General features: G+C 41.0%; 1 protein-coding gene across 1 annotated transcript in view; it reads right to left on the reverse strand.

Annotated features, from left to right (window-relative positions):
• The window catches only part of DNAJB14 (DnaJ heat shock protein family (Hsp40) member B14), a 28,841-nt gene extending 4,221 nt beyond the window's left edge, over positions 1-24,620 (reverse strand). The window contains exons 1-7 of the mRNA XM_076336799.1: positions 24,267-24,620; positions 18,037-18,211; positions 6,594-6,739; positions 3,325-3,510; positions 2,822-2,916; positions 2,029-2,138; positions 639-811 (exon numbers count right to left, since the gene is read on the reverse strand). Of these exons, the coding sequence (XP_076192914.1) occupies positions 639-811; positions 2,029-2,138; positions 2,822-2,916; positions 3,325-3,510; positions 6,594-6,739; positions 18,037-18,211; positions 24,267-24,399 (1,018 nt within the window). The 5' untranslated portion in view covers positions 24,400-24,620. The remainder of the gene's footprint in view (positions 1-638; positions 812-2,028; positions 2,139-2,821; positions 2,917-3,324; positions 3,511-6,593; positions 6,740-18,036; positions 18,212-24,266) is intronic.
• Positions 24,621-25,439: the final 819 nt, after the last annotated feature.

Genomic DNA, 25,439 nt, shown 5'->3' on the forward strand with positions numbered 1-25,439 from the left:
TGGAAAAATAGATGGTAAACTAAAATAACCCCCTGTTTTTAAGGTCTGATATAGCCAAGGTACCGTGTACAGGGAGAAAAAATATTCAGCATTGGTGAAAGATTAAGCACTGATTTACAGCTGATGTTTTACAGGACATGCTGTGTGTCCTTGGTCGCCTGGAAAAGCAGTGTTTATATGTACTGTGGTCCAAGGCAGATTATTTTTTTCCTTCTCCAGAAACATCTACGTAAGCTTTTGTTTTATTTCTTTATTTATATAAAAGCACCTAGGGAAATGAGGTATTGCCATGATAAAATAATGTGGAAGAGATTAGAATTCTTAGCTTTCATCCTTAACTTAGAGCAATTTCTTTCTCACTGTCAATTCACCGTAGTCTTTAATTTTCTGAGAAGTGGTCACAGATAATAGAGTAGCAGGATGAAATTACTGATGATTTGCAGATGGTTGTTAGGTCACCGAGTAAAACACAGAAATTAAGTGACACTGGGGACACTTTTAGAAGTGAGAAACAGTAGGGAACCTTACACTTGCTTTCTCATTCAGGTATTTTAATAATACAAGCCCTTCATTCTTGCCTGAGGCAATCTTTTTTCACGCTAATGCTTTCACGAAATGACACATATTACCAAACTTACTTTGTTGCCTCTCCTTCCAACAGTTATTACGAATGTTGGACACATAATCCTCTTCCACACTCTTTTCCACTTTCTGTAATGACACTCCTTTGTATTCATTTCTAAAGTCCTTGTTGACATAATAAATGACATGCAAGTTTTCTGTCTGCATTTTTATGGTCTGCCCTGTACTTCTGCAAAAAAGGAGGGAGGGGGGAGAGAGAGACTAGATATTTACTTGATTTTTTTTTTTACACCACAAATACACTTATAAAAAATATTGCTATTACAGAAGAACAGCACATCACTGAGTTTGCTGTTTCAAGACAAGTAATGAAATGAATGGCTGTATAATCTGCCAGAGAATAAAATTACTACATTTACCTGAACGTTAAACTTCTGCTGCTTAAACACTTGATCTTGGGGAAAAAAACTCACTTTAGTAAGACACTTGTTTCATACCTCTTTAGTCAAATATAAGCTTTGATAATAGAAAATCACATTCAAACTCAACAAAAAGAAAAACAGGTCACTATTCTGTAGCAACCCAGTACAGACATCTCCATTCTAAAGTGTTTTCTGCCAGCCCTCACAAATCCATTTTCCTGCTGTGGATTAAAAATCAAAGATTGTGCACAAACATTTTGGCAGAGAAGTGTTTATAAGCATCACAACAGCTTAGTTGCAGAAGAGAACACATCACAATCCAGAAATAAAGGACTCTGAAAAACAGAAGAAACCTTTCTGTTGCGGGGCTGAGAGCTCTGCAAGGAACTAAGGACCTTTAAAACAGTTGTGGTGAGTGGGCTAAGTCTACTAGCTACTTGCATGCTTGATTAAATTTATTTATTTCTCTCAAGGAAAAAAAGTTTATATATCCTACTGTACAAAACAGGTAAGCTTCACTAGTAGAATTCTTTGCAAGAAAACGAAGATAAACTATTTTACCATCACCTAGAACGAAGTGAAGAACAGACAATTTCCCCAGCCTTCATCTAGTTCAAAACTTAAATAAGGATGAGAAAGTTGCTTTCAAGTACTTCATTTGCTACAAGCACAGATGACCCCTAAAAGAATAATGAGCCTTAGCAGGTTTCAGGATTCGATTAAATATGCTGGAGATGCAAACACCTTTGCAACATGTTACACTGCATAGACCCACTGCCTTGTATTAGAAGACCCTAAACTCCAGGTATTGCTGACGCCTTTTCTCCATTACATTCTCACAGCATGTTCTTAGTAGCTAACTTTCAAGTTTTGTTCTGCTTCCTCTATACCTTCCCTCCCTTTCCTCACTGTGGGAAATGAAGGACGAACTAACGGAAGGCTCGCTAAAATGCTTCTAAGTGGGAGAGGGTGATTACAACATCCTTCCCTCTGTTTTAAGCTAATGTAATCAAGCATTACTTACGATCTTGGGTATAAGGCGTAAGGAGGGTTAGATACCATCAACTGGCTCAACAAGGAGACAAGGATCAACACGATAATAGGCATCAGCTGAATGAACATAGAGAAACCTCCCTAAGGAACAAAACAGATTCAGGTATTTCATAAAACAGCATCAAGTAAACAGGTAAATTTGACAAGATTTAATGCGAAGCGTGACTTTCTGCTTTAAGCATCAAAAGCTGCTAGGAAAACTGTAACTACAAACCTGCAAACATTGTGGTGTTATTGTAACTTTCCAGTGCATACACAATATTGATAGAGTGCTCAAGCTGCATGAGTTCATGGGTTAGCATGTAGCCAGAAGCAATTACCAAATGAATAGCTGGATTCAGTTACATTGTATGCCATGACTTGGTCTCATCTATACAGTGATATGTAATTATACAGGACTATATATAATTCATATATATGAATATTGAGCCTTAAGTACAATTCTTACCTCAGCCCAAATAAATTTTTAAATGTAGACAAGGATTAGTGACCAGAATTAGTGGCATATTTAGGCTAATACTACCAGTCACTAGTAAGATAGTAACATAGAACAATGGATTTACAAAACCAGGCTATTATCTTCTCAAATCTGCATGTCTATTTACCAATCAGTAAGACTACCACTTGCCAAAGTTTTAAAATATGTAACTGGCAAGTACAAATCCTCCTCTACAGTACAGAGCTCCTGTACAGTCACATCACTGAAAGTGACTACTGGCAAAATTCACAATCCACAGTTTAAAGTCAATGATGCTTAAACATACATCACCCCTCTCTTCCTCCCGCTCGTGTCCACTCTGACGGTGCTGATTAGGATGGCTGTAGCCAGCACGACCATTAGAAAATGAATGTGCGCTACCTAAGGAAAGAAGTATCCACACTTAAATAATGTAAAAAACCCCTATTTAAAGGTCAATACAGAAGCAACAACATAAAGCATTTAAGATTACTGCACAACAACACATAAAATAACTCAACTTTAAAATATCTTACAATTTTGAAGTCGTTTAAAACAAGTATTTTAAGCTCTAAGACAACTGATTTGTTATTTCATGTACCGCAGAATCACCATAGTAACCCCAAAGAACTGAACTCACATTTTTGGGATTTAGCAACACTTAGGGGAAAAATAAACTGTGATGCAGATTAAAGAGTTGGGGTCCGAGGCAGGTTGGAGTAATTTTACTGTTTTATAATGTCACAAACTCTAATGCCACTCTGGGCAATACCACTGTATCCCGATGATTATACTGATATATACAAATACCTGTTGGAAAGGCCCCTCCAAAAAACATGTTGAATAGATCCTCTGGAGTAATATCTGCCTCACAACCTCTATGGAAATTGAATCTACCGTTGCTAGGATGATTGCACGTTTGCTCTTCACTGCCTGTGACGTCATACTGCTTTCGTTTTTCTGGATTACTCAGCACAGCATATGCATTTCCGATTTCTGAAGCAAGGAATAAAAGACAACTCCCATAAATGAAAGATAAGAGCTATTGCAGCATGAAAATTGCAATTTCAAAGTCAAGAATAGTCAGCGAATTATGTCCTTTACTGTATGTTACAAATCAACGATAGTACAACAAGGTCCAGAAACATCTCTACTTTTCTTAGCATAGCTTCCACAAAGTTTCCCACCAACGCTATTCAAAGGCCTTTTATCCTGTCGAACTAGGCAGAAGGCAGGAGAGCTTCGATCCTTTTTGTAGGGGAACACCTACACCCATGGAAATGTTCTCTCTCACTGCAATTACAAAAAAAGCATCAAGCATTACAATGAAAGCTTTGAAGTGGGGTAATTGCAAAGTTCAGTTTGCTCTAGCAGCCTAGCTAAAAAACATCATCAACTCAGTAGGTTTTCTTTGGTTTCATTTAGTAAGTGGTGACTTCTTCAAATGCATCAACTTTATTGTCTGCAAGAGTGTGAATGTATTTTTTTATATGCTTCTTAAGATATTTTATGGATTACATTAATAACACAAAGTTTTGCGTGGCGTAACATGAAGAGTACAACATGCGTGCATGACAGGAACACGGTGTTCCCAAGCTTGTCAATACGACCTCAACGTTTGGAGTGCCTGGCCTGGATGCTTGTCCCCGTTCACGCGACATTATCACAGATGAACAACTTCAATTTTGACAGTAGAAAGGGAAAAACTGAGTTAGGTGAGCATGGAAAGAATCCGCGTGAAAAGACCACAAGCTCTGCTGACTTTACAAGCTTTGACCCTAACTGCTCTGCATAGACATACAGCTCTTGCAGACTGAAGGAAAATTTCTGTTGGCACTCGATGAACAATCTTCACTCAGTCATATCTTCATTAAACCCTTTCTGCTTTCCTGTCTTCTCTCTCCTCCAGGCCTCTCCAACAAAAGGCTTCTTTTGCAGACAACCAACGCAAGGCACGGGGATTATGTTTTTCAGTGTTGAGAAGCCATCAGCCATCAAAAGTTTGTGAAAGGTGCAACACTATAACCTCAACACAGGCAAATAAGACTATGACTTTGCATAATTAATGTTTTCAACATTATCCAATCTAAAAAAAAGTTAATGAGTCTTAGCTACGTGCCTTTTAAGATGCCCTTAGAAATAATCATTAGCAATTCCTTTAAGTGGAGGAGAAAACCCAAAGAAATGAAGCCTGGTAATTTGCACTGAGAGCATGATACACACTACTGACACCAAATATTGCTACAAGGTTCCTCTGTTACTCAGTATGAGGATAAAATTGGTAGTAAAAATTTAGATTTTTCCCAACAATTAAGAATTCAGGGAGACGTAAATCAGGTGACTGCACGTGAAGTGAAGACACCACACTGCCACGGTATGGTCAGCAATCTTTTTTGACTATTTGTTACTTGCTTTTGATTATTTGATGCTAATTCACAACAGATTTGATTCAAATATAATTTTCTTTAAATAAAAGACATAAAAAATGAAAGAATCTGCTCAAAAGTTTCAAAGGAAAGATTTTTGACAAAGTTGGTAAAAGAGATTCTGAGAGATTAAAAGTGATTATATTTGCACAAACTTTTAAATCTAAAATATAACCTCAGGGAGACTGCTTAATACAACAGAAGAGTAGTACCAGGTAGCTCAAGATCTAAGCAAGTACCTTGCCTACCATCAAACTCAATTCTGTTTTCTAATGTGACCTTTCCTTAAAATAAAGCATTATGATGAAATAATAGCTATTATTATGAAACTCCTTTTCTCAGCTGGATGTTAGAAACTCATCAGATACCTTTAAAGGCAAACTAAATCATAAATTTACTCAACCATACAAAAGGATTACTATAATTTCAATGCAAGAAAAATGCTAGATTTCAGTAAATAATTTTTAGTCAACAAGATTCCCCTACAAAATTTTCTGTTCATTTACTCATCTAGTTAAGAATCAGAAAGTGAAATTAAGCCGAAGAAATCAAACTTGTACAAAGTGCTAATGTTAAATAAAAGATAAGAAACTGATTTTTTACATTTTAAAGATTATTTAAAATGCTATTAACAAGGAAGAATTATTTTATTCATAGGGCTAGAGACAATTTTGTAAGAATAATATCTTTTTTAGATAAAGCCGTCACATAGACGTATTAAAATAATCACTAGCAATCAACTTTCCTGCTATGTTCTATCTACTTTTCATCTGGAATTGTTAATATATTATTATAATTACTCCTTAAAGTCTGTATCAGAAGTCTTGCTCGGGACTTTTTTTTTTTTCTTCCCTCCCCCAATTTAAGAGTTTTATCCGACTGATTTTTTCACATGTCTGCATGTAAACCTCAAACATGAAAAAAAAAAAAAAAGATGTACCACAATCAGATTGTTTATTTATGCATGATCATTTCTTACAAATTCACATTTTTCTTCATCTGTGTCTGAGATGAAGGTGTAGTTTTCTTTAAAAAGCTTTTCCTCAACAATTTTCCTTGTGCAGGGCTAAGCTTGGCAGCCTTAGATCAGGTCAAGTCACACTGTAAATTTTACCTAAGAAATGGTCAAAGGCAACTATTAATAAGGCCATGTTTGAACCCAAGTCTTTTCGTGTGGAAAAAGTAGTAAAACTACACACATACAAGGATTTCTAAGGAAAAGGTACCTTAGCATGGCACGTGATTCAGTAAAAACTGCATTTTGCTATCAAGTATTACTTTGTATTTTTCAAGCTCAAGTACAGTAAAGATTCAAGCTAGTAAGATTCAATTGACTACATTAAGTCAACAGCAGTAAAAAAGTGCAATTGGGTTTCACAGATCAACTATTCGCTCCCTGTACCTGAAAATTACAGTCAATCCTCTGAAACCGAACCCTACTGCAAAACTCCACATTGTTTCTCTATACTTCTAGGTATATGTTAAAATCATAAAGGTCAAATATTTTCTTGGATAAAAATGTCAGTTTAATATTAGCTACAAACCACCACATTGACATTTTTGTAAAAAGACAAGTGACCAATGCAGATGAATTTCTTTTAATCTGACAAACTTCAATCATAAAAGAAATTTTAAGTAAAAATGGTATTTTACTTTTAAAAGCCTCTGTTGCTCCAGGTGCATGGTTTTTGTCTGGGTGGAATTTCAAAGCAAGTTTTCTATAAGCCTTCTTTAGGTCTTCTTCACCTGCATCCTTTGACACCCCAAGGACTTCGTAATAATTTTTACATTTCTTCATACTGCAAAAGAAAACGAAGCAAAATGTTATAAACAAAAAGATGTAAAAGTAGTATCTTAGAACACTGCTGCAAATGAGGTAATACATTGCACTGATGCAATACATTACATCCTTTGCTTTCAATATAAAATATAAAAAAATTCCACTCGAAACAAAGAATGCCATTTTTCATAATAAACTCACTATTGATCACAGCAAACTATTGTACTCAAAATGACTTGCTACGTACATTTATTTTACTTCTTCCACTGTAGAACTACTACAGTCGTAAGAAAAGGTTTCCGTTTGCAATTACTGTAGCATTTCCTCATCCCCAATTATATGAATATTGCTGTTAATAATGCATAAAATGAAGATTCCAAATTCACTTTGCAGAGCTAGTGGGTAGGAAGGCCTGTTCTGACTGTCAACAGCAAATGCACTTTGGTATGCAAGACATAAAACCCCCCAAACAATACCCCCCTTTCTCCAAACAAAAGTCAAGTCATAACACCATTCGAGCATTCACTTTTCAGGGAAATAAGGCACGTGAGAATACCTCTGCTGCTGGGAATGCACCTGGATCTTAACAAACTTTCTGTAAGTGTTTATATAAATTCAAAGAAACAATAACAATAGCTCCAGCAACTACAGATTCAGCTCATCTCATACGTTCAATGTATCATTTTTTAAAACTCGGAAAACTCAGAAATATTCTTCCTGTAGGCAGTCTCACCCCGACAGGAAAAGCAAAATCTGGAAATGATGTAATGATTCGGTATGCTTTACAATACTGAGAAGAGAGAAAGAGCAGTTACAGGGGACAGAGTGAACATTAATTTTACGTGGGCAGGAAGAACTGACCAAACCAATAAATACACCTTAAAATCAAACCAAGTTACTTGGGTAAGAATTCAGAAACTTCAAAAAATAGGGCTGAATCACAAACTTGCATTGCAGAAATGAGGCATGCTGACATTTAGTGCATACCAAAAGAAAAGGGCTGGTCTAAGCAAGAAACAGAAATTACATCCGTAAATATTTTAAAAGCTTCATGTTGAGTCTCTTCATATGGCTGTAACTGTGTCCACATTCTCTTAAATGCACAGATTTCTATGTAAATATAGGTTTAGTGTTACAAAGACTATACACAGGGCAGCCAAGTGGAAAAAAAGGGGGTAAGCAAGCTTTTGGCATTTTCATGAAAGAAGAATGGGTACCCTGTAATTAAGGGAATGCTAGCATCAGAAGTACCACCACATCGTCATGTGTGGTCCTTCACAGTTCACAGATTGACCAAATCAAGTTTCATTTGAGGGATCCCTTTTCTTGTGTTCAAGTAACACGAGCTTTTATGGAAGTCTCGGTGTAATGCTCCCAAGAGCACTGAATTGAACGTATGCAGGCAGCTGCCAGCACGAACATCCTGTGAAATAAATATAGCTCATTATATTGAAGTAACATTTGATAAGCTCCAGTTAGGAAGCTGATAAAGCTAACTAAAAAGAACACAGTGAATCCATCATCAAGAAAGAATGGAAAGAAAATACATTAAATTATACTCTGAATACTGGAAACTTTTGTTTGTTAATTTGTACAATAAGAAAAAATTGTGGTAGTGTACAGATCATTTCATCCTTAGCCTCAAGACCTGGATTACTTATGAACTGTATCAAGAACAGATAGCTTTATTTAAAAGTGTAACAGTATCAAATTAAACTTTTGTTTCAAGAAATTGCTATCTCAGCATCCAATCTAAGTTCTTCTCTTCAATAATTCAGTGTATGAATTAGCTGTTTGTGGACCAGACTCTTCAGAACTTTGGTTGATATAAAATTAGGTAGTGAGTCATAAATGTTTAGCAAAGTTGTTATTTTATTAGCATTAAAACTGTAGTGTTAAATGTTTGTTCAAGTCTTTTTAAGCACCGTGCATCCTCAACAACTTTTTCCCCAACAGCATATGGTCACTTCTCATGGAAGTAACAAACATGAAAAAAAACTCATGAAAGTTTACTTGTTTGCAGACCTGATATGCATTTATTTCACAACTCTAGGATGCAGAGAGGAGAAAAATGGAAAAAAAAGAACAACCCAAGAAATGCCAACCTGTTCTTCTAACCCTCAAAAACTCACCGCACATTTTTTTCCCACCCACAGCCAGTGAAAGTCCCCCAGTGGGAAACCCTCATGGGAAAAGCAGGAATGGTGGCTATCAATCAGAAGACGTTCAGGTCAGCACGTGACCCACCAACTTCCGACACCACGACCTGCTTAGAGCCAGCGCATCAAACCAGAGCTACTTCCTGATGAGAAAGTGCAGGGAGAAACCTGCCTTGTGGGTCACACAGCACTTGCCCTCCAAAGGGATGAATGTAATCATCCTCCATGCAACAGCTACCCCGAACCTGGTCCACAAATGAGCTATTGTTATTTGTCAAGAAACAAGCGTTCAGCCAAGGTATAACACATTTCTACTTTCTCTTAGCAAGTCTTTGCTAGTGATTGCTTTGTTAAACAAAAAATTCTACAAATAGAGAAGCACCTCTATTCCAACATTCCTGATTTTGTATGAAGCTATGATTTAGTATTTCAAGCACATCTTATATCAAATCACCCTCATACCCTGACCTGCTACCCTAGGCTAAACGGCTAGTCTCAAACAAAGAAGCCTTTGTGAATTTGTGACTGCTAACCCCAACTTTTATTCTCCCTTGTGTGTTCTTGTCAGGATGGGCATGCTCACAGCAACACTGCCTGCAACAGATCTGTAACCGATCCTCCACATCATTTACATTGCCCTCCTTTCTACTGCACAGGATCAACGCTGAGATAGATAACGCCTGTTCACTGTTTAGCCCATTGTCATCTTCAGATCTCAACCAAGTCAGTGCTGGCTCTTACAAACCTCAGCAGCAAACATAAGCTGCAAGTACTCTGCTGAATAGCTTGAGGAGCACTGCTGCATGTGACTTCATGGTGAATCGTGTGGAATATGCGTATACCTATGGCAATTTTGCAGAGTTTAGCAGGACTTTGGATTAGGCAGATCAAGCTTTAAAGCTAGAATACAGTAAATGATTGTACAAATCCACCAGGGCCAAAAACCATACCTAAGCCCGGAATTCTCAGCAATGACCTTGTGCTATGAAGCCCTTGCTACACCCTGCCATTAGACAACAGTTTTATATGATTGCTTTGCCACTTCAAGGCAAAAAGCATCTGGACTGTAAGTAGCTAGCATCTAGTTAACGCAAAGTTTCCTACAGGGAGGGAGTTAGTGACTTCTGCCAGGAGGTCCCTTACTGAGCACAATTCAGGGCAATCATTACAGGGTAACGGTTCGGTTTTTCTCCCCTCAGCAAAGTCCATGTGAGTTTTGCGCCAAAACTTGTACTGCAGCAGCTTTGTACTGGGGATGATGTGACAAGTGAAGATGATTAGAAGGTGCTTTCCAATTAAACAAAATTATCAGTGTTTGTGGTGAACTCCTGAGAGGCAAAACTTTAATGCATCACAAACTCAACCTGGTAAGTCAATTTATAGCAGGACAAACTGTATAGGATCATCAGGGCAACCCACCAGATCCTCAGGTCATACATGTACTGTGCAGTCACCAGGCATCTCAAACACCGTTAAGACACACACCATATCCCTCCTCCACCTTAAAGAGATAGGGATCGTGGGCTTTGCACAGAGATTCTCCAAGACTTAAGTCCTCTTCCTCCAAACTACCACTGTCCTGATGAGAAATTTCTCTCCAGCTGCTGGGAGCTGTTGGAAGCCATGGCCAACCTGATCCTTGTCCCTCAGCAGAAGCAGGCCTTTTTGGACATACGCCTCACCCCTTGTCTCTAGTAGACTGTTGTCTGACAATCCTCACTGTGCCAGAATCCCTCGCCTGGAGCATTGAACTGTCCTGTGGAGATTTGTCACAGGAGGGCAGATGGATGGAAGAAACCATCCTGTTCCCACCTGTCTCCTACTGCAGGCCACACAACATCAGCCAGCAGAGGCTAGGAAAAATTAAGAGTAAAACCAGTGGAGGTTTTGGAAAAGACCTATCACTGATGTTACTTATGGCTTTTAACTGCATCTGAAACCCCTGTCCTGCAGCACTCTCAGCATGAACAACTAACTTTCTGAAAGCTGCATTTCAAATTGTTGTTTGTTTGGTTTTGCTGCACTTAAGGCACTGTATACCCTAGTGCTAATTTTCTTGCATATGTAAACTCCCCACAGACGTTTCTTTTTAAAATTGCAATTTACATATTACTTGCTATGAACTGCCCCTTTGGTACTGAATTGGATTTTTCTGTTGTTTATTTCTGGCTTATTTGAAGTTTGGTGCTTTCACTGTTAATTTGTTTGGGGTTTTGTTTTTTGTGAATTGCTTTTCTTGTGTTTTTCATTCCTGGTTGGATCACTTCTGTATCTGAATTACTATCAAATTATTTCTGTTGTTTAGCTAATTTCTGTCCTTGCTGAATTGTTAATCCCCTGCCAGCACCTTGGCACTGTCCTTCTGGTTAACAGATTTGCTGGCTGTTTTAGGAGGGCACATTGCTGGATGTTCCTGAAATAATATCTGACTTTTAGAGAACAGACTTCTCAAACAGCACGAGGGCAAGGGATGGCCTACATTCATCCACAGTCTGTTGACAGAGGTATCTCATCATGACTTGCAAAGCTCCACTATCCCAGCTTGCAGTTGACAAGCCACCTGCAGTAGAACTGGTCAGCCATCTTCAAACTGCAGCAACAGCCAATTCTGCCTGACACTGGGCTCCTCTCCATGCTCTGACAGCTGAAGGCAAAGGAAGCCCTTCAGGTCCTGAAATGTCTGCTCTCACCTGCAGAAATTCTGCGGCTACCACCACTGGTTCTCCTGTGACTACAAAATGATGTGATCCTACTGCTGTGCTTCTTGTTTTACTTTTCAAATCTACAATTCAGATTAGGTCAGCATCAACAGCTTTTATCAGGTTAACAAAACCTATCAGAGATGATTGCATTTCTGTATCAAATACCTGCAGTGATCCATAATCGTGAAGTTTTGAGTTCGACTAGCTGTTTCAAAAGACCTTCCAAAGCCTCTGTCTACATGCACAGGGATGGCCCAAAAGACAAATACTTTGTCCGCAATCTCCAAAAGCTTGCGATGGGAGCCACAATTATTTCTCCCAATGGTAGTCTGAACTGAGCAGCACAGTGAGCAGCACTGTGAATGTTAGCGGCAAAGAACTGAGCAAGAGGAAGCTACACTGACTTTTGATCCCAGAGTTGAGCAGAAAAACACATTAAAATGCAGACCAATTTCTACATAGGTCAAGTTTCCAATGATGTCAGAGGGCCTGATACAAATGGCATCTTGCAGCTGAATTGGGAATGTGCCAGTCACAGTTTAGATGACATAAGTGTGGTCTGCAAAAAGTGCTCTAGATTGGGAAGAGAAGGTCACAGTGTTGTCGAGGAAGTCAAACTGGTACCAGCATACCCCTAAGTTTCTGAAATTAATGCACCAGAAGTTTCAGATTTCTGTTTTACTGATAGATTCAACAACCCATTAGGGTGCTTGTCTTAGTACCTTGCTCTTGGATATACCTGGTCAGTTTGTTTCTCCTGTGTGTATTACATGAAATATTCAAGGCTGTGTTTACATCAGCATTCTTTTCTCCAGATTTTGTTTAAGCTTTTATTTTAGCTATAAAAAGTGTAGATTAAAGGCAGGAGCCTTCTGAGAAAGTCCATCATATCTTCTGTGCCACTTTTCTATGACCGGCTCTATGACTGTGATTTCCACCTTGACTTTCTCAACCATTCAACTGGATATTTCAACAATTCACAGTAGTTCTAGCAGCCTAATTAAAGGCATGCCCTGATTTCTTTGCTTTTTTTTTTTTCCATTTTAGCACATGTCGATTGCTCTTATTATTCCACTTTCAGCTAATTATCTTCTTGACCCCATGTTAAAAAAGTAACAATATATCTCTTTTTGCTGAATTCGCAGAATTCTCAGCAGAAGGCCTGGAAAAAGTCAGTCACACAACTTATATTCCTTCTGGTTTGATCCATGAAATGTGTAGAGGCAATTTTTTGGTTTACTCCGTGAATTCAAATCAAGTTGCTGATTATTCTCGACCACTACTGTATGACATTTAATCCTGCCTTGCAAGGTTCCTACAGAACTCATGCCTCTACTGGTTTGTTTTGGTTCTAGCTCAAAGATCCAAATCCAAAATTTCATTCCTGTGCTCTCTTCTGAGGGGCAGGCACTGGCAGGGCAGGAAAAGCAGTATTCCACCACAGTTTTCACAAGACAGCAATCCAACTTTAGCATACTACTAATCATGGCAGTTATCTTTCAGATGTCAAAAAGGTAATACGGAATATATGCTACGGCTTATGAATTTTAAGATCATTTAAAGGGAGTCTGTATAAAGCGTACGACCTATCTGTATCTTCGAAACTATTTTTTTAAATCACGTAGTAGACAACAGATAATACACACTTCACAGCATAAAAAGAAATGGGAAAGATTAATACACAGCAGGCAAAAGAGCCTTTTTTTCTTTTTTTAATTTCATGCTAGTCCACAAAACCTTTCCAAAGGGTCTGCACACTTGGTATGAGTAGGCAGATACGATGAACAGAATTTGTTTGAAAGTAATTAAGAACTCTGGTAACTGTAATCCTGATCAGCACTTCTTCAGTTGTTTTAAGTGAACTAGAAGAAAAAAAAGTTTAAATTTTCTTTCTTACACAAATATTTCATTTCTTTATCGCAGCAAAAAATGCCAATAACCTACATCAAACAGTGAAGGAATTGCTTTAAAGCAAAGACCACAGAATCCAAAAGCAGATTCTCCCTTTTTTGTTGTGCACACGATTCTCATGCACTTGTCTTAAGTTGACATTGCTCAGACAGCTTTCAATTGCCTAGAGACTTCTAGAGCACTTGCTCTAAAAAGACATAAGTCTACTGTGGGTCCTAACATATTTCCGCTAGTCTCCTGTCAGTATCTCACCTGAAGTGTTAAGGCAGCTTCATTCAGCCCTCAGGACAAGATAAGCATCATTAAGAAAAAGGTGCATGTACTACAGATGGTATTTTCAAAGCATTTCAATTCAAAAGTAACAAAATGCTTTTGGATACCTCAAGCTTCAACCTGTCACACTGAAATAGTGAGCACCGTTCCCACAAAGAACAGAGCATCACCCAGCACTTATGCAATCTGTGGAAAGATATTGCATCTTACGCTTCTCCCTGTCGAGCAACTTGTTTGCAAGCCCATGTAATGCTCTACAGAAGTGTTATGGTAGCTTGCTAGTGACCAGTGTCCCCTGTGTATGTGGAAAAAAAAAGAACCCAGCACAGAGGTGCTTGTTTGTACTCATACCTACCCACATTACTAGAGTAACCCTGATGAAAATTAATGCAGTTAAATTAGTTATACTGCTCCAAGTGTGTCTTCACTATGCTTCTTAAATCTATTGTCACAAGCAAATTCAAGATAGCTGGACAACTCCAGGAACACTGATCAGTGATCTAAGTCAGAGAGCTCAGAGTCAGTCCCCCTGTCCGACTGCTCACTAGAGCTTATAAAAAAGGGTTGGAAATGGCATGTGTAGTTAAATCAGGAATGCTTTCTCTCAGTCTATATTCAATTACTAATACAGAACCAAAAACTGTAGAGGGAAGAATACTTGAGGATTATGACCACCTTTCAAATCATACGCATACAAAACAACTTAGTTTGACAGAGTCAAACTCATGGTAAGATTCAGAATTTATTAAAAATTGAAGATTTTGCTACCTTGCTATCTAGAAATTTCTTTCCTTATAGGAAAAAAAATTAAAAATCAGGCATGAAACACTATTTTAAACCATCTCTTTTCACACAGCATTTCAAAGGTCCGAAAAGTCTGAAAACCATTCCACTGTGGTATGGCAGAAGCATATGGTGGTGAGAAGCTGTATTGGGTTTGCATGGCCAGGTTTTGGTAACAGGGGGAGCTACAGGCGTGGCTTCTGTAAGAAGCTGCTAGAAGCTTCCCCGATGTCTGACAGAGCCAATGCCAGCCAGCTCCAAGATGGACCCACTGCTGTCCAAGGCCGAGCCAATCAGCAACGGTGGTAGTGCCTCTGGGATAATATATTTAAGAAGGGGGGGGGGGGGGAAACCCTGCGCAACAAACTGGAGCTGGCGAGAGGAGCAAGAATACGTGAGAGAAGCAGCTCTGCAGACACTAAGGTCAGTGAAGAAGGAGGGGGAGGACGTGGTCCAGGTGCCAGAGCAGAGATTCCCCTGCAGCCCGTGATGAAGACCACGGTGAGGCAGGCTGTCCCCCTGCAGCCCATGGAGGTCCATGGTGGAGCAGATATCCACCGGCAGCCCGTGGAGGACCCCACGCTGGAGCAGGTGGATGCCCGAAGGAGGCTGTGACCCCGTGGGAAGCCCATGCTGGAGCAGGCTCCTGGCAGGACCTGTGGACCCATGGAGAGAGGAGCCCACACTGGAGCAGGTTTGCTGGCAGGACTTGCGACCCTGTGGAAAGGACCCATACTGGAGCAGTTCGTGAAGAACTGCAGCCCATGGGAAGGACTCATGTTGGAGAAGTTCATGGAGAACTGTCTCCCGTGGGAGGCACCCCATGCTGGAGCAGGGGAAGAGCGTGAGGAGTCCTCCCCATGAGGAGGAAGGAGCAGCAGAGACAACGTGTGATGAACTGACCGCAACCCCCATTCCCTGTCCCCCTGCGCTGCTGGCAGGGAGGAGGTAGAGAATTCAGGAGTAAAGTTAAACCTGGGAAGAAGGGAGGGGTGGGGGGAAGGTGTTTTAAGATTTAGTTTTTATTTCTCATTACTTTTCTCTGATTTGATAGGTAATAAATTAAGTTAATTTTCCCCAAGTCAAGTCTGTTTTGCCCGTGACAGTAACTGGTGAATGATCTCCCTGTCCTTATCCCGACCCATGAGCCTTTTGTTATATTTTCTCTCCCCTGTCCAGCTGAGGAGGGGAGTGATAGAGCAGCTTTGGTGGGCACCTGGTATCCCGCCAGGGTCAACCCACCACACAAGCTCTACTCTGAAGAATATCCTCCCCAGAGGGTGCTTTTCATTTAATTGGAAAAGTCTGGGACCTGATTGAAGCAATAACATATGCAGTCTGTCATGTTTCCAACTAGAAAGCTCATTCTCACTGTGGTTTAAACATTAACTTTCCCTCAGCTATCATCACTGAATGTGTTATATTTTTCCATTAAGTTTTAGCCCACTGTCTGTATTTAATCCTGTTCTCCTTGGCAAGGCACACACGTTTTTTAATTCTTAACCACAAATTTTTTAAGTGGTGTGTTGATGTCACTAACTGACAACATGACAAACTTTTCAAAACTTCCAACAAGAACTGGGGACTTGCTCTGTTGATTACTGCACATCTAAACCAAAATTCAGTCTCCCTCCAAAGGTTTATAAACTGCTATACTAAAGGATGCTAGCATCACACAAGCTGAGGTCAAGATATTGTTTTAACAGCTGGCTTTCTAAGTGGTATGTAAAATACAAACAAACATGGGTTGTTCTGCAAGCTGTTACAATTGCTTATTTGCAAAAATCTGGGTACTTTTTAAAACCCCAATTTTATATTCACAAAGCAGGTTGTTGAAATAGGTACGGAGAAACAATGTTGCATCAAGATTATCCTCAATGTGCAACTTGCGAGAATACCCCTAACTCTGGTCCTGATCTCAACAAACTGGATTAATTTTTTCTGTTATCTAGTGAATCCCTTCAAGGAAGCAATACCCAATACCATGAAAGCATACCACGGAGAAAAGTTGGCTCTACATCATCATTTTACTCAAGAAGAAGTAGGCAACATTACTTTCTGGTAAAACAAACAAACAAACAAAGAACTTGCAGGCAGCCTGATGTCAAAGCAGACTGAGGCTCAGAATGGCACGTCACGGGTGAGTGAATACTGGCAGTAATACAGCCTTCCTTGTAGCAGCGTTCTGAGAATGTGTTACATGTCTTAATTTGATCTAAGCCTCATTTTACAGAGGACTTTTTTCTGGATATTTTGTTTCACACGTGTGTGCGCACACACACATTTTGCATTCATTTTAACAGCTAATATTTCAAGGTGGCCAAAAATGTATACGCTTATTCAGGTTTTACTTTAGATGTATCATGAAGGGCAATAACATTAATTAAGCAGAGATGATGGTAAATGAAAAGCTCTACTAAATAGCAACACCAAGAGAATAACCATGCCAGAGATGCTGCTCTCTACCTGCCTGAATGCAGAGCTGCTGTATCAACAAAGAAAAGCTGCTTTTTCCTCACTGTTAGCACAGCTGAACAGATTATTGAACTTCAGAAAAAGATCCCAAGATAATATCAACAGCAACATACATTTCACACAAAAAAATTCACACACAAATTTCTGTTTTGCACAACAGTTCATCCAATCTACACAAACTAGGAGACGAGGACCTCTTGATTTCCCTTCTTTGAGCTCACTTGCAAATATTTGGGCTAGGCTTATCTGAAAACACAGGTAGGTTTTGAGGTGCGCAATCTTAGAGTGGCTGTATCCATATTTCTTTAGCAGAAATCAGGGCACATATCAAACTGTTTTTCTCACTCCTACAGCCAAAAAGTGTGTAATGATAACACGACTTAAGAGTTACTCACCTCAAAAAGACATTTTTATTGATCTTTGTTTCTGATCGCACATCCTCCTTTCCTGATGTCGCCCCATCTTAATACTATCATGCTGCACAAAGTCCAGACAGAGTTTATAATGCAACTTAGACTATGTGCTTCAGTGCTTCTCAGATACCTGTACTTCTAGAACGGAATAGTTTTAACACTGGTCTAAGACCAGCCTGTACTGCAAGATTTGCTTGAAAATAAACTTTAGGAGCGAGCATGTAATGTAAACTTAGACATCACGAGTATAAAAATATTTAAGAATAGAAACACCGTACTGCAAGTTGTATTATAGAATTTTCATCACTTCTTCCATTTAACATGCGATCTACTTAATAACTATTTTGAGTATTTTCTTTTTAAACCATCAAGGTTACTTTATATAAAGATGAGTATCTTCTTTCTCGCAGGAAGTGACAGTGGCTCATACTGTGTTTAAACACAGCAAAACTCTCCTCTTCCTTTTAGTCACAGTTCAGTACAAGTAAACCCTCTCAGCTAACCTTGAATTTTCTGTGGCTTCTTTAGATGCTAGAGCTGAAAGCATAAGTACATAATACACAGAATGAAAAGCAGTCATGTATTTAAGCAAGGCCGTACCTGAATACTCCTTCCATTTGGTCTTTGGTGTAGCCTTTTCCACTTTCACCTGCAGCAGATGCATTGCTCTCCTTTGTGCTATTTGGCTTACTTTGATCATTGCTACTGGCTGGTTTTCGGCAGTAAGCGCCTCCCCCAGCAGTACTTCCATTCTTCATAATAGCTTCCAACAAAACTATAAAACAACAGTATATCATAGTATCATTATAGGCATTAGCGATTAAGTCGGGGCTCTCAAGTATCTTAAATGGGAGCACCACATTGTAAAAGACTAGCTGCTACATCCTCCTTCCTTATTGATCACCACTTTACCACAAACGTTTCTGAAGCCAGTCTAGCAACTCCTTTTCGTGGCAAAACTATGGAAAAGTGTCTCAAAATTAGTGGCTGGACTCCCCTCCACCTCTGCCAAGGTAATTTAATACTGGAGAGAATTTGTCCAGGTCCTTAATAGAAATTAAGGTGTTTTTTAGAGGCACTGAACCCATTCTTTGGGGTGAAAACATCAGAATACCTTTATAAGCAACCATAAATAGAAAAGAACAACTAACCTAACACTCTAAAGAACCTGCAAATTATTCCATACAGAGACCAAGCCCATCTCCAGCACATTTCAGTTGCTACAGTACATAATTATTTGTAACCTGAGCCATTAGTGGCCACAAACTGATGCTCTATACCCCTTCCAGGCAATACCAGCTGAAATTCAAACTACTGTTAAACGCCACAGAGAAGCCAGGACCAACCAGCTACACCCAACTCTTGAGACCTGGATCTTGAAAACCAGCACGCTTTTGCTAGATCTTGAAATCCTCTTTCCTTCCATGTTCCAACAGATCTCAAATTTAGCAGTTTTAATAAATCATCAGACACTAAATTTTCTTTCTGGATATAAGCCTGTATTTTGGGGGTATCTGTCTTACCAATAAATCAGAAACAGTACCATTCTAACTTAAGGGACTGCACACGAAGCATAATGTGGATCAAAGATTATTCAATAGTCTATCTTTCCTGAAAAGAGATCTCTTCAGAGCAAGATGGCAAACTACATAGGCCAAATTTGTTTCATAAACAACTGAGAGTTACTATCTGCATAAAAAATGCCCTAATAAAAATTCCCAAAGAAAAATGTCCCACTCACTGTGAAAGCATGTTATAGCTTTACTGTTAAAAAACATTTTCTTCCAGAAGCTAGGGAGAAGAAGCCTGAAGGATTTTCTCCTAAATCTAATTTAAAAATTTCTCCTCTGACTAGCATGGTCTCTCTTAGAGCAGCAGAAAACTAGGATCCTACAAATCATAGATTGTATCTCAGAGAAGCACAGGAAAGAAAAGAAAGTGGAGCTTTGTTTAAAAGGAGAAGAACCACTTCTCTAAAATGTGCTTCTTAAAGCTCTCCAGTATTTGCTTTTACTTATTAATTCACTTATTATCCACTGGCCACAGCAGTCTGAAGTACTGCAGATGAATAGCTACACTCGGCCTGAACAAGAAAGTCAGCTGACTTCAGTGCTGGTCCTGTGCTCGTGCCTGCCTCAGCAAGATTCATCAATTGATCAGATCAGGCTTTTTACTGCAGAAATAAAGAAAAGGCTAACGTTTAGATGCTGAGTTGTATACCGAGAAGATGTTTTCCCTACAAATGAAATTAAGTTCTTGAAAACAGGAGAGCTATAGTTGCATTATGGATTATAGCTGAAGCACATATCCAAATATTTGCAACAGTTTATTCTAATATCATCCGTTATGGCATTTAAAGTTCTGTGGTAAATGAAGTAATAACAACTCCAACAAGGTGACTGTGTCTGCAGGCTAAGAACTAATCAACAACAGAGATTTGAACAGACAGTGCCCTCAGAATAAAGCATTTTCAGTCCAAGTGTGCTCCAGACAAGCGATAACAGAAAACAAAATTATTATTTTTCTGTTCTGTGATGTTAGATATTTAATAATGGTATCATGTGGGATCCTATCAAACATGTGACCCTGACTTACCCTCTAGAAATAATGCTTACTTGACAGTTTTGCAAATCTTGCCTTTACATTGGTACTGCTCTAGAAATTCCCCATCCCTGCACTAATGCTTGTGCAAAATCAGTAATAGCAATAATGGTAGAAACACAGGTGTAGACAACAGTTTGCATTTTTAATGCCCGGCGTCTCTTTCACAGCAAACTTAGCTGGTAAGTCTTTTCATGAATTGGTTTGGCTGCACTATACTTTCAACATTACTACTTCCTAACGACCTTCTCAGACCTCCCATCCCCATAATGGAGCTGCACTGCTAAGAAGACAGTGCAGGATGCTTGCAAAGAAAAAAAAAAAAATCAAACCTGTAAGTGTTAACTTCTTAAGATAGCAGAACACAGCATATACAAGCATGCTATTGTTCTACATTGAAAAAGAAAACCGTACAAAGGGTCTGGGGCCATTGTTTTCTTCAAATAAAAGATACAGTTCAGACATTCAGAAACAACTTCGACTCTTCCATGAGCTGCTGGTGGCAAAACCAGCTGTTAGAACTGTAGTACTAACAGTGTACTAAAGAAAACTTTCACTGTGCATCTAGGTATTTTAAAATAGGACATACAAGGAACCAAAGACTTATTTGTTAGCAGGTAAGACAACGAATCTTATCTCCAAATGTGTCTGAAGGCTCTCTTGTGTGTACTGTTACCTGCTGCTGAATGAAAGATCCTCACTTGATTCCATTACGCACTGAACATGGCCCCCACTTTCACTAATGGAAGAACTGTTGAATTCAGAATTCATACTAACACAACACCCTAAAAAACTAAGCTCACATACTCCTGAAAAGAAAAGTTTGTTTCTACAGGCAGCATCAGAAATAGTACTAGAAAATCTTAAGAAGCACTGAAAAATAAAGCTGTCCTTACGTCATTTTCTGCCTTCAACTCTAAAAAGAACAGCACCTAAGTTTGAAAAGGAGATCTTGTCTTTTGTTATCTTTAAATCCACTCTTACAAATCTTTTCCAGACAAGCAATTAGTTTCCATTCAGTTGCAAGATGAATCATTAGCAAAAATCATAATCAAACTATTTTGAACAGCTAAATTGAAAAACAATTTTCTAGCAAAGAGTGACGTCAACATGAACACTGCTACTATGAAGTCATTAGCTAAGTAACATTAAATAAGCACTGACCTTACATTTCACGCTAGTAAAGCCTTAAAATAGCACTGCTGTAGTCAGCGTAATTCAGGCAGAAGCTTTGTTTAGCAAAACTAAACTTCACTGATGACTGAACTAGTGCTGAATGCACTTTAAATGCAAATGTCGCCAAAATCAAACCACACATAGTATTGTTTCAGAGACAATAGGTAAAACCTGCTCTCTGTCCTTTTACAGTCTGCTATAACATCGGGAGGAGGAAGCTCCCATCCGTAAAAGATTCAGTGCTACCGTCCTCATTGCTTTTATCACTGATGGAGCATCATTTGTGAAATGGTGGGCAATTGTTCCCAAAATGATACTAAAGATACAACCTATGAAGCATTCGTGACTTCAGTGACAAATTGGTACCAACTACCCTCTAATACATACCCCAAAGAGAAAATAAGTGAGCACAGTGACAACTGGGGCTGCACCATATTGTCCTACCACCATATAAACCCAACACATTATGACTGTAAAGTAAGAATTTGTGTTAGAACTGAGAGGTCACAAAGCCTTAACTGTTTCCTTCTCTTGGGTATGTGCTATGGCACATTTTTAATTATCTAATGAATTACTGGGTTTTTTTTCCAAGTGGACCCCCTGCTTAATTTATCTGAAAGATGACAGTGAGATAATGAAGCCGTAATTTTGTTTGTTCTTCACCAGTGTAAAATTCCAGTTCTAATTTATTGCACACCTTCCAGTTCCTGTCCTGAAAACAGGACATTCTGTGTCCTTGCAGCTTACTGCAATCTTAACAGGGCTATTTAAGTGCCTCAAACTTTAAAAAAAGAAAATAATTCAATGAGTTGGTGTTGTTTTGGGAGGAAATGGGACGAGTTGAAAAGAATTACCAACCTCCACAGCTAGAAAACTGAAGCACAGAAATATTACAAGTTTACAGAGTCCCCTAATTTCTAAGTACCTAGTTCAAATCAGGCCTAGGGCCTGATTTTTTTCAGTGGTATTAGGGCATCTGCAATTCCCACTAGCTTCAGATGGAGCCTTAACTGCCCACCAGTTCCACAAATCAGGCCCTTGTTTCAAGCTGAATACCTGAAAAACGAAGCACAAACAATTAGCTGTCACTAATGGAAACCGAGTGAAGTGACTTATTTACGATCACAGAAAAATTCTGTGAAGCATTTAGCTTCAGCACACAATTCCCCAGATTACAGTCCACTACCATAACCACAAGACCATCTTCTTTTCACCAGATCTGTACCTCATTTGTGACATACTTTGCTATTTCCACAGTGAATAAAATGAGTGTCCTACAGACAATAGCCTAATTAGCCATCTATTTCTTGCACTGAATATTTTACAATGGTGGTTATGTAGTAGCAGCCCTACTTAAAAGAAAAAAAAACCCAAACACTCAAAACATAAATCAGATGGAGATATCTTTTTTTTTTCCTGAGAGCTACTGTAACTCCTCTTATCTTGGAGGTGTAAGATGGTAATAAGCTATGTGAAGCAGACAAAGCTATTCACTCTCTTTGGTGGAAGAAGCTGAACTGAAACCCTCAGCCTTTCTGCCTATTGACCAACACAGCTTCCAAAAAGCTGAAATTTTCATGCATGTCGTCTTCTTAAGCCACAGAAATTTAGGGAAACATGGCAAACTTCTGCTTCTTTTTATTTCAGAGATGTATCTAACGTGGCAAGAATATAAACAGTGGCATGTTCTTGATCCAAAGCAATGGTTACCTTCTTCCAGGTGATTTGCCAGCAACATCCATCCTGTCTTGCAGGAAAAAAAACAACTCACACCCAAAAAACTATATACTATAAAAAAGAACAGCGCTGATGAGACCATCGCTTATTGTTTGCACATAAAAAGTAGTCAGGAGGTAAGAGAGGACGGAAAACGTTCACTGAATCTGCTCACCTGACTTAAAGGCTTCACTACAGAATAAAATACAGCACAAAACACTTCCAGTCAAGATTTCACCCCAAAGTCATGTTCCAAAAATGGTAAATGCTAAGGCCTTTAAGTCAGCACAGAGCACTGAAGTCTTTCCTATTCCTGCCATGGCATAGACAACATAAGCGAGAACCAGAGGAACGCAACAAGTCACTGCTGCGTTCAAAGGTATTTCGAGCCGACTTCTGACACTGTGTGACAGAAAGACTCCAAGACAGGTAACAGCTCTGCATACATTGAAACCTTATTATTATTCCTTTTAAAAAATCATTTCTAAACATCTGTTGCTAGAGAGATGCTAATTATTTTTCAAGTTTTAGCCCAGAAGTGTCTGAAGAGCCAATTAAGTTATAGGGGGAGCCATCTATCCCATTTTCTCTAGGGAAGTTAAACCCATGTGCAATTCCTACGTAGCTACTACACAACCAAAAGGGAAACGAAACCGAGAAAACCCAATCCACAATTAAGTTAGAGGATGAAGACACTGCCCAGCCTGGAGCAGCAGTTCTTATTGCAAGTTGTTAGTGAGGACTAACTCACAGCGACAGAAGAGAAGCCAACCCAGCCTGCCTTGGCCTGGGGCCTGAGGTGTTCTGCTGTTAATCGGGTCTAAGCCTAGTCTGTATGGCTACGCTTATATTGATGGCTAAAGGGAGGGCGGAAGTGCAGGCGAGTTGGGCTGGCCCAGAGCGAACCCCTTTGGGGAGGAGGGGGGTAACCCCACTCCTCCCCACCGCCTGACGCCAGAGGCATGCGTCGACGGTGGAAATCCACCTGCCCTAAGCCCTCCTCCGGGGCACTTTAACCGTCGCTTCGGCCTTTTTTCCCAGCCGAGTCCCGCACACCGCCAGGGACCCCAGCCCGGGCTGGTTTAGGGGCAGCGCCGTCCCCGCACGGCGCGGAGGACGCACCGCTGGGTCCCCCTCGCCTCAGCGCCTCAGCCTGCGGGGGCCCGCCGCGCGGGCTAACGGCCGCCCCGGGGTGAGGAGACCCCCCCGCCCTCCCTCCCGCGGTCCCGCCTCGTCCCGACGGAGCAGGGCAGAGGACATGCGGGAGAGGGGAGAAGGGGCGGCCGCGGCAGCAGGGCCGACAGGGCGCCGGGCGCGGGGAGGGGGCCGGGCTTCACCTCGGGCCGTCTCGGTCGGGTAGAGCTTCTGGGCCTTGCCGAGGAAGCGGAGGGCGCGGTCGCGGTTGCCGGCCTCCAGCGCCTCCCGCGCGATCGCGATGCACTTCTCGGCCTCGTCCCGGTTCCCCTCCATGGGCTTCTCCTTCCGCCGCCTCCGCCCGCCGCAGCGCAGAGAGAAGGGGCCTGAAGCCAGAGCGGAGCCGGGCGGGGCAGAGGGGCGGAGAGAGGAGAGGAGAGGAGCGGAGCGGAGCGGGCAGGAGGGGGCTCCCCTCACTCCGCAAGGTTCATCCTGCCGCACCGCTCCGCGCCGGCGGTACCCGCAGCCCCAGCGCGGCGCTCGGCCCCAGCAGCCCGCCCGGCCCGCCGCCTGCTTCCGGGGCGCCGCCGCGCATGCGCCGCCGCCCGCGCCCGGGGGCGCCCCGCCCGCCCGCCGCCAGCCCCGGGGCTCCGACAGCTGCCCCGGCAAGGGGCCGCGCCGCAGCCAGCGCCGGGCTCGTCCCGGCCGGGAGCGCCGTCGCTCACCCGCACGCCCCCGCCGCCGCCTGGCAGCAACCCGAGGGAGCCGGCCGCGATGGAAAAATACCGGGCGGGCAGCTGTGTGCTAGCGCTGCACTGCGGCCCGGGGAGCGCCGCACCGGCCCAGCCTGCCGCGGCCTTTCTGGAGCCCGTACAGAAGTGAGAGGAGCCCACGCATTGTCATTTACAGTGCATTAACTATGCTTTAAAGTACTTGTTAGCACCTTGTAACTACTCACTATAATTAGCCACGTCATTTACATCCTGCCAGATGGGAAGAAAGCACTCCGGTGCTGCTCCAGTGAAGCACCGCAGCTCCAGAGCTCTACCCAACATTTACGATCTAGGTCAGCACCTTCCAGCTACAGTGCTGCAGCAGAGATTATTACCTGAAAGAGGTCATAGAAACAGGTTAGCCTGCTCAATGCAGAAGCATCTTTATTTGAAGTATTTCACTGCTGGAGGAGCAGTTCTGGAAGGCCTGGAGCTGGCTGCCCCCAGCCACAGGACCCAGTCTTGACAGCACTTTTTGCCTCACCAAAAGCCTGAGGTTTCCCTTACCACAGCAACAAGCAGGCCTTCACCGTAGAAAGTGAACCTGCAGAGAGCTGGAGAAGCACAGCTGAAGGAGATGGGACCAGAACCCCCTCTAATCCA

This window comes from Aptenodytes patagonicus, chromosome 4, assembly GCF_965638725.1.
Source record: "Aptenodytes patagonicus chromosome 4, bAptPat1.pri.cur, whole genome shotgun sequence".
NCBI classification, from domain to species: domain Eukaryota; kingdom Metazoa; phylum Chordata; class Aves; order Sphenisciformes; family Spheniscidae; genus Aptenodytes; species Aptenodytes patagonicus.